The sequence below is a fragment of the Nannospalax galili genome, unplaced genomic scaffold (assembly GCF_000622305.1).
Source record: "Nannospalax galili isolate Female #2095 unplaced genomic scaffold, S.galili_v1.0 scaffold32, whole genome shotgun sequence".
NCBI lineage: Eukaryota > Metazoa > Chordata > Mammalia > Rodentia > Spalacidae > Nannospalax > Nannospalax galili.
The window spans coordinates 1,492,332-1,502,751 of NW_008335297.1; the positions used below are offsets into that span (position 1 = coordinate 1,492,332).

The following is a 10,420-nucleotide window of genomic DNA, read 5'->3' on the forward strand; positions in this document are numbered from 1 at the left end:
ATATATACATGTACATGAATGCTGGTGCCTGAGGATGCCAGAAGAGGGCACTGGATCTCCTGGAGCTGAAATTAAAAGATGAGCCAACTGGTGTGGGTGCTGAGAACTAAACTCAGATCTTCTGCAAGAGCAGTAAGTGCTCTTGCTTACTCAGTCTCCCCCCACCCCCATTTCTAACACAGCAGCTCTCGCCCTTCCAATGGCTTCTCTTCACAGCAGCCATGAGAAGCTGACCTTCTCCGGAGGCCCTAAAGCTCCTGCCCCTGCCCCTCCCTACTGTGTAGCTTATTTTTCATGTTGGCCATCTCTGGTACAGTCACACTGGCTTCCTTGTGCGGAGATGTATACTCTGAGGACAGGCTGACAGCCTCCCCTCTACTGGGTCTCCACCCAAAGGTCATCTGAATATGTTGTCAGATCACCCTAATTGAAACAGAAGCCCCAGCCCCTGGCTCCCCAGCACTCTGTCCTCTCATGATTCTTTCCCATGCTGTATTGTGCTGTATTTACTGCAGAGGTGTGGATTTGTAATGTTTTGTTCGATGCTTCATCTCCCAGTACTTAGAACAGTGCCTGACACCCAGGAGTATCCATAAAGGAATGATAGTAATTATCAGAAAGATCTTTAATGATGAGGCTCCTGAGGCAAGTCTTATTGACAGAGCACATTCTGCTCTTTTAAGCCTGCCTTACCATCTCACAGTATTAATCAAGGCTATCTGCTTACTTCACTACCAATAATTAGTCTTTTCAAATTGATCAAAAGAGTGAATGGTGTCTGGAATAATTTATATTCAAAATGGGGTGTGAATATAATTGATTGCTAAAGGAACTGAGCCAGGCATAATTCAGAAGATACCTGGAGGCAGGGTATAGAAACACAATAGCCAGGATTCCTCAGACCAAATCTATTACCTAACAATGTACCTCTTTTCTTTCAGTAAATGAAGGTAGAAACCTGCTTTCTTGAGAGAAAAGCAGAGAACTGTGGTCAGCTTCCCAACATGTAACCATGCTTTCCTCTGCACAGTCCAGGACTCCCTACTCAATCCTGGAACTTCACGCTCTTCATTAGTGCTTCTTCCCCTTGAGCCAAAGCCCTTGCTAAAAGCAGAGAATGGGAGAGGAGATGGCCAGCTTTCAGTACCAGCAGAGAGGCTCACATCCTGGCTCTTTTTGTGCTACTGGGAGATGTGGGTGTAGGAGATGCTGGTAGAGGAGGTAACAGGGGACTTCACTGGCACAACTGCCACTTGCACTCTGTGGAATTCCTGGCTCCAGGGCTAAGCAAGGCAAGATGGTAGAATATGCTGATACAAGTCCTGAAGCTGAAGCCCTGGGACCCACTGAAAAGGACAGCCTTGGTGGACAGAGGGAAAAGAACATGGTCATCTGAAAGGCACTGTGGGCTTCAGGGCAGGAAAGGGCTGGAATGGAATTTGGGAGACGGGCTTTTGGATGTGCCACTTCTTTTTAAAAAATATTTTATTTAGGGGCTGGAGAGATGGCTCAGAGGTTAAGAACACTGGTTGTTCCTGCAGAAGACCTGGGGTCGAATCCCAGCACCCACATGGCAGCTAACAACTGTCCGTAACTCCAGTTCCAGGGGATCCGACAGCCTCTTCTGTCCTCCTTGAGCACTGCACAACACAGGTGCACTTACCTACATGCAGGCAATACACATATACACATAAAAAATAAAAATAATATGAAAAAATCTTTATTTATTATTTTTATAAGTATACTGCCTGCATAGAGGTAAGTGCAATACCCGTGGTGGTCAGAAGGAGGGCATCAGATCCCCTGGAACTGGAGTTATAAATGGTTGTTAGTTGCCATGTGGGTGCTGGGAACTGAACCCAGGTCCTCTGCAAGAGTAGCCAGTGCTTTTAACCTGTGAGCCATCTCTCCAACCTCACTGTGCCACTTAACTCCTTTGGGGTCACTCTCCTCTGCATGGTGGCAAGAGGTGAGCTAGCCCTAATGTCTTTCTTTAGTTCTAAAGGTTTGAGACATGAATTCTGCTGCAAGAGCCACCCATGAAATGGACTATTCCTTAGTTTACTTTTCCCACCACTTTATTTAGAAATTTGAAATAGCATTTTAAGAACTTTAAATGTATACTGTGTATGAAAACTTTTCTTCTTCCTTGGGATTTATTCTAACTGAATTATTCCAACCAAGAAAACTGCAGGGAACAGCGCCATGAATCTGAGGCTTATCTGAGAACAAACCAAGCTGCTTCTGGCCAAAACGACTAAATCAAAAGACATATTTGCTTCTCTAAAACCTTTAACCTGTGATGCACTATATCTGGAATACCACTGAGTTTGACCTAGTGTATAAAGTCCAAAGCTCTGTCGTCATTAAAGACATCTGTTTGCACCAGGCATACACGCCTTTAATCCCAGCATTTGGGAGGCAGAGGGAGGCAAATCTCTCTGAGTTCAAGGCCAGCCTGGTCTATAGCGCGTTCTAGGCCAGCTGGGGATACAGGTAGACCCTGTCTCTGAAAGAACAACAAAAAAGACATCTGTTTGTGAGGCCTGTGCACCTCCAGTGCTGTGCTGAAGCAAGTCCATCTGACTCAGTTTAGCTCAGGGCCCATGCAGCAGCAATATTGGGAACTGCTGACTGAGACTTCCCGAAGCCTTGCTACACACCCAGCACTTTCACAGAAGTCAAAATCTGCGTCATTTTTCTGTTACTGTGAGAGGACAGGCCATGATTTGACCTGGTCCAAAGTTTAGTTTTAAAAGCCGAGGGCTAAAAGGCAGGTGGGGACTCAAACACATGCCTATCTTCGAGTCACGGGTTTCAGAAAGAGCTGCCAAGTGGAGCCATCTTAGTGCTGTGCCCCGGTACCCACCTTCACCAGTGTTGGGCCAGGCTTTGCTGAGGACACAGTGTTCGTGGGGAGGACAGGAGCTGTGGACCTTGTGGGAGGCTGGTCCGAAGTTGGAGGAGTTTTCAAGAATTCAGGAACTGCTGGGGACACTGAGGTAAACTGGAAGAAAAGGCAGAAAGAGACAAATCTGTGAGTTCACTGACTATAAGAAGAAGTGGAATTATAAGGGAATGACCTCATTTACAAAAAGTCTACCAGAAAGTAAACAAAGGAAAAATATACTATTGTGTTTGAGATCCAGATGGTTGAATAACTAACTTTATCTTAGTGGAGCCAATTATTTAACGTTTGCCTCTGTAGTAACGGGCAGCTGAAACTAAAGGTTGGAACAAAACTGTAGTGTTTTTTACCCCCCTCAGAAATATAGTCAGCCACTTTTTTGGGGGGGGGGCAGAAAAAATATCTAAGACTCATAAAAACGAGTCTTAGACAGGTCACGTTAACCCTGGCTAATTCACATGCAGGGCTTTTTGCTTTAGAGCACAGTGGGCCCCTCCACCACACCCACTTTTCTATAGCTGCAACATCTCTGTAGAGGGCCCACTCTATCCCTATCAATGTGCTGTGTACCTCATTCTCCTGTCTCTTAACTTGATACTCACTGATCACATCCCCCTCTGTCTTGCAACAGAAGAGCCAAAGGATAAATTCCCATGAGACTGGGGTACTCTCTTAAAATCAAGCCACTGCTCTGCCCTCCAGGCCCAGACTAACTGCTCTTGAGCCTCATCCAGAAGTGAACAGAAGAAGCTACAGGAGGTTTTGCTAGTTTTTTCTTTTTTAAACCAGTTCTCACTGGAGACAAGTACTGTGCTTTAAGATTTGAAAGAAATACCACTATTAAAATAATCAGCTAAATGCTGTGTTTTCACTCTGACTTCCTGATATTACTGCTTTATCTCAGGGAAAAGTGTTTTCATTTTTTCACATCACTGCCTTGAGTAACTCTCAAATTCATTACACCGACAATCAAAATTGGTCCTCCTGTGGAAGTATTTGAATTTCAAAACAGAAAACGGGATTTTTCCTCCTTAAAATAAATGACCTGAAAATGCAGAGGGCTATTAGAGCAAGAAATATGAAGCTTGGTGTGTACAGTTAACAAACATTGTCTAATTGATGAATGACACTCTGGACTTCCCTCAGCCAAGTCACATTCCCAAGCTTGGCTCGGCCTGTGCACAGATGGTGTAAGTGCAGGTCAGCTCTTGCTATTGATTTCAGCTTCTAAGTGACTGTTAGTAAGGACTGGCAGTGAGAGACTGTGTAAAGATGGCTGTCCTCAGTTTCATTCAATGAGAAATGAAGGCTGAGGACTCATCCATGACGTACACCACTGTGTTCTAGACTTTTGTTCCCTCAACAGCCCTGGCCAGATACCTGGTTCCCTGACAAACCTGTGACTAGGTAAGTTTTGTGCATCAATGAAAGATGGCAGCTGGTTGGCCCCTTCTCTATGAGATAAGGCTTTATGTTATTTTTCCTTTAACCTTGCATATTTTGAGGAGGGGGGGGAATGAGATTTATCTCTGGGTTAAGTTTTCACAGAGGGGAAAAACATTCTTTGGCCATCATTTAACTAGTATATATAGTAGAATCAAATGTTTAAATTTTAAATTATGTATTTATTTCCTTACAAATACATTCTAACCTGGTGAGCTGTTTTATTTTCCCAGATAGTGAAGATAAATTTGAGAGTGAGCAAAGTGTTAATCACGTGAAGGGCCACCGGAAGCATGGTGTCCATGGCAATGCTTGTGAGAACGTCTAGCCCGCATTCATGCTGTGCCTAACCGACTGATGCTCTTATCTCACTTGCTCTTTTGGTCTTTCAATGTGACTCCTAAGGAGAAAACCACAAGAGCAGCTCAGCTGAAATACGGTGATTGCTAAACATACCTAACGGGAAGACACAGTCTACCAGAAAGGAGAAATGCTTCAATGTCTTTTAGTATGTCTCAAAAAGGACCCAAAACAAAATATCACCGCCAAATGCCACTTTAGATCATGTCTAGGTATTAGGATCCTATTGGGTAAATTTATCAAAGGACTCTAAATATCAATAATTCTGAAATGACGCTATTTTTAAAGGATTTGAAAATATGTAGACCATTAAGGACACTTATTTTGTTCTATAGTCAACTGAGCAATGTTACCACTTTAGAAAGAATATTAGGTAAATGTTCAAGACCTGACTTCATTTTATGAAGATTTAATTTAAAATGTTTCAGAATTATTTCCCTAAAGAAAAAGAAGATGCAGGCTCAATGTTCCATCTTATTCCATACAATGACATTCTTATCACAGGATATGGGGCTCTGGACCGCCAGTGCCTTAACTTTCACAACACCATAAAAGAAAATGTCAGGGCCTGGGGAAATGGCTCTGTGGGTAAAACTCCTGCCATGTAAACACATGGACCTGAGTCTGGATCCCTAGCATTCTTGTAAAAAGCCAGGCATACCAGCATGCACCTGTAATCCTAGCACTTGGGAAGCTGAGACAGGAGTATTCATCCCTACAGTTCACTGGCTAGCCAGTCTAGTCAGATCATTGAGCTCCAGGTTCATCAAGAGATGCTATCTCAAAAAACAAGGTGGAAAGTGATTGAGGAAGACACCCAGTTTCAACTTCTGGTCTCCATATACAAGCACATATACATTAACATGCACACATAACACGTACACAAAAGAAACTGACAGAAAAACATTCCATGCTGGATACACTTAAAATAAGTCAAAAAGGGACTTTTACTCTTAAAAGTGGCTTTTCTTTTACTAGAAATTGCTACAAGAAAGTTCTGCCATCACAGAGAATACCAGAATCAGAGCACAGGTCTAAGAGGATTAGTTCCCTCATGATGCAAGGCTCTGTGCTGCCTCCCCTGTAGACCACAGCCTGCACACCAAGGCCCAAGTGCTGCTCTGTGATAAGCTCTTATTTTAATTAGAATTTCTTTATGCAATCTTGAGGGATAGAAATTCTTTAGAAACAAACCTTCTTATATTATAGCCTTTCAATCTATAATGTTTTAAATTTAGGATGCAGTTAGAGTTCTTACTTAAGATGGAAATTTGCAAATAAGAAATTCAAAGTGCAATTATTCTTTAAATACTGTTTCTATATTTGAATCCCCACACAAATAAGATGAACAATGAACAAACTGAATACAAACCAAAAACATGTTTTATAGGATATTTTATGCAAAATTCTACTTTGTTAAAATATGTCACCTAGAAACGAACAATTGTTCCTATACTGTATAATTACGTGTTTCAGCACTTTTTTTTTTTTTTGGAGGAGGAAATAATGTTTATTGACCTGTTTCAGGAATCTGCATTATTTCTTTTTATCACTGATAACCTTATACAATAAGCACTTCATTTTTGTTTTTAAAAAATATTTTATTATTTTTATTTTATGTGTATGAGTATATTGCCTGCATGTATGTTAGTGCACCCATGTCGTGCAATGCCACAGAAGTCTGAAGAGGGCTTCGGATTCCCCTGGAACTGAAGTTAAGGACAGTTTATAGCTTCCATGTGGGTGCTGGGAATCGAACCCGGGTCCTCTGCAAGAGCAGTCCATGCTCTTAACCGCTGAGCCAGCTCTCCAGCCCCAGCACTTCGTTTTGTAACAAGTAACAGAACATTAGAAGTACAGAAATGACAGCCAGGCATGGTGGTGCACACCTTTAATCCCAGCACTTGGGAGGCAGAGGCAGGCAGATCTCTGTGAGTTCAAGGCCAGCCTGGTCTACACAGCAAGTTCCAGGCCAGCTGGAAACCGTCTCAAAGACAAAAAAGGAGGGGGGGGGGGAGAAAAGAAAAGAAAAAAAAGAAATAGAGAAATTCACTGATACAAGCCAGGGCCTCATTCAAATGTTGCCACTGCTCCTGCTCATCTGCATATAGTGCTGCTTTAAAAACACAAATGCAGGACTGGAGAGATGGCTCCTTGGCTAAGAGTACTGGCTGTTCTTGCAGAAGACCTGGATTTGAATCCCAGCACCCACATGTCAGCTAACAACCATCCCTAACTCCAGTTCCAGGGGGTGTGATACCCTCTTCTGTCCTCTGCAGGTACTGTGTTACACAGGTGCATTTACACACATGGGGTCATTACACTAATACACATAAATAAAAAAGAAAAAGAAAAAAAAAACCCATCTTATAGAGCTGCTTTAAAAACACATCTTTTTTATTGTTGGGAAATATACATAAAATTTGGGGCTGCTCTTGCAGAGGACGTTTGAGTCCCAGTACCCATACTGGGTGGTCACAACTGCCTGTAAATCCAGTACCATGCAGCTGGTGTCCTTGGGCATATGTACACATGTTCACATGCCTCCACACAGATACACATGCACAGAGATACTGAAAAGGAATAAAAATAAAATTCAATTTACTGTTTTGACCATAAATATTTTAATTTTTTATTTATTTTATTTTTTAACTCTTAATTTTTAAAAAGTTTTTAATAACTATATTCTTAGAAGAAGCATTTCACTACAGCTTTAACATACTCAGTAACACACTCCAGAGCAAGAGTACATCTCTTTCACAAGTGGCTATAAGTTTCTAGGTTCAAAGTTGAATTGATAGTTATAAAATCAATAATTGAAGTTAGTATAAGCCATATAAGACATAAAATTCAATGAGTTTTTTAACCTTTAAAAAAGATCTCCATTTCATTTTAAAACATATTGTTCCATGCAGAAAGACTCATTGTTTTTGTTACTAATACTGAGATGTTGGCACATGCATCTCTAATCTCTCTGTATCTGATTTTTACTAGTCATATCGGTTGCACATGGATCCTTGGCGCCTGTGTATGTCTATAAAGTCACTGGGTAGATTTCAATGGTACTGTTTATCATCTCTACTAATTAACATAATGTAAATTTCCATGCTTCCTCCTCAAATATAATACATTTTAAAAAATTTGTTAATTTTTTTTGTGTGCATTTATATATCACACAGAACATCCAAAACCATCTTATTCAACTATATACACCCACTTCCCAGATGGCACCCTCCCATAGCCTCCCTCCCCTCACAAGAGCACTTATACTCTGAGATTCCTCCTACTGTCTGCTGTGTTGTCGGCACCCCCAGCCATTCCCCCACTACTTGTTCATCTGGTGAATCTAGTCAGCCTATCTAGAGGTCTTTGTTTTAGGAAGGTCAGCTGTTCCTCATCTAGCAGCAATCAGTTGTCAATATTCCTTTAGATAAGATTGGGGTCTGCTATTCATTTTCCCCGTTCTATACTGGGTTACTATATGGGAGTCCCTTTGGCCATCCTGGCCAGCAACTCAAAAGAAGGTATCTCCTATCTGGCATTGTTGCTTGTTATGTAGCCTTTAGCAATACATATGGACTCTTAAAAAAATATATTGGCCCCTTTAATCTTTGGTTATACTTTTCTTTTGGGTGTTTAAGGCCATACAGTTGGCCCAGATCAACCAATTTATTTTTACTCTTAAGGTCGTTTGAGGATCTGTTCCTCAGCGGTCACATGGGCTTGGGAGGAGCACTTAGTGCCTTTCTTTTACCAGTTCTGTCTATGTGAAGATAAGTCAAAGGTCTAGCTCAACCATGGCTGGCTTCGCTTGGTAGCATGGAGAAAATGATTCCTGTGTTGACCCTCCTCTTGGTACACTGGACACTGGTTCAGTTCATTTGGTGGGGTCTCCTCAGCCTCCTCGATCAAGAGGACAGGTGACCCACCACCATTACAGGACATTTTGAGAGATACTCAGAGTCCCCTGGAACTAGTCGACCTAGGTGGGCAAGGAGAAAAACTGTCCTTTATGTCCCTCTGACAAAATTATTATAGGTCTCAAAGTATGTCTGTTAAACATCCAAAAAGGTTAGTTCCACCAGTCTGGTATTTTTAATTATTGTGTGTCATATAGATAAATCTTGGGCAAAGACCAGTTGTTCTCAGATAAACCTTACCTAGACATATATTTCTTGATCTGCTATGTGTAATTTGTCAGTAGGTTGTAGGAGAGCTCCTTCTTTCCCTTTATCCCCTAGGTTCCTTGTATACCCTTCCCTCTCCACTCCCTTAAACTAACCCAATTTTTATCCATAACCCCCTTATTAAGGCCTGTAACCCCCTTATTAAGGCCTGTTTCCTACTGTTCATCTTTTTCAGGTTATTTCTTTTCCTTTACCTCCCTGTTTCCTGTCCATTATCCTGGTTCCTGTAGTTATGTCTGAATATATACTCACTTATCAGGATTTGCTTCTAGGATCCACATATGAGGGAGAACATATGTCAATTTTTTTTTGAGTCTGTGTTACTTCACTTAGTATAACAGTTTCTAGTTCCATCCATTTACCTGCAAATTTCATGATTTCATCTTTCCTTACTGCTGAGTAAAACTCCATCGTATAAATGAACCACATTTTCATTATCCACTCGTCAGTTGAGGGACACTTAGGTTCCTTCCATCTCTGTGAAAAGAGCAGCAACAAACATGGATGTACAAGTGTCTCTGCAACACGATGAGTTCTTTGTGTCTATGCCAAAGAGTGGTATAACTGGGTCAAATGGGAGGTTCATTTGTAGTTTTTTTAAGAGTTCTCCACACTGCTTTCCATAGGGGTTGAACAAGTTTGCAGCCCCACCCACAGTGGATGAGTGGTCCCCTTTCCCAACATCCTCTGCAACATTTGGTATCATTTGTTCTCTTGATCAAAGTTCAGTACATTGACATCAATCCTCTACTAAAATCAATGAGGTTCTCTTAATTTACTCTGTTCTTGGTAGCAGTTAAAAGTACTGGCTTAAAAGGATAAATTAGGTATCTAATCAAGGTTTATTTAAAAGTGCTTGATTTTTGCTCAAACATCTAAATATTACACAGTAGTTAAAAGTATCAGACTGATGCAACTGACTTCCTGCATGTTCAGTAACCATACTTGGAGGCCTATACAAATATGCTTCAAGGTCAACTAGATCCCAGGAGACTGTGGGGCATCTCTCAAGATATCTTGCAGCCCTGGTGAGTCACGACCTTTCTTCTTGTTCAGGGAATCCATGGAGCCTCTTCTGGGTGGACTCTAACCAGTGTCCAGTCTACAAAGAAAAGGGTCAACACAGGAACATTTCCTCAATACTTCCAAGTGACACCATAGTCAAGTAAGGCTTTTGACTAATCCTTGCATAGATGGAATGACTGGTAAAAGGAAAGGTAGAGGAGCCAGAGGTTTCTCTCTTAGCCGTTTGGAAGTAAAGTCTCAGAAGTTGGACATGGATCTACTGGATTTGATGTTTGCCCTGCTGGTTTTCGGTCTTGTTTTGGTCATATATTTCCTTACTATGCTTCCATTCATCTATGGGTCTATTTTTGTCCTAGCACCATGTTGTTTTTATGACTATAGCTCTGTAATACAGCTTAAAATCTGGTATAGTAATCCCGTTGGAATTGCTCTTAGTGCTCAGGATTGTTTTGGCTATCGGAGGTCTTTTGTGCTTCCATATGAATCTTAGGATGGC

The 10,420-nt window shown here is 41.5% G+C and overlaps 1 protein-coding gene across 6 annotated transcripts in view; it reads right to left on the minus strand.

Moving 5' to 3' along the window:
- The window catches only part of Mrtfb (myocardin related transcription factor B), a 199,837-nt gene that overhangs the window by 29,853 nt on the left and 159,564 nt on the right, over window positions 1-10,420 (minus strand). For all 6 annotated transcript variants that reach the window (XM_029562001.1, XM_029562000.1, XM_017797353.2 and 3 more), the window contains one exon: window positions 2,870-3,007. In XM_029562001.1, coding sequence (XP_029417861.1) covers window positions 2,870-3,007 — 138 coding nt within the window. The remainder of the gene's footprint in view (window positions 1-2,869; window positions 3,008-10,420) is intronic.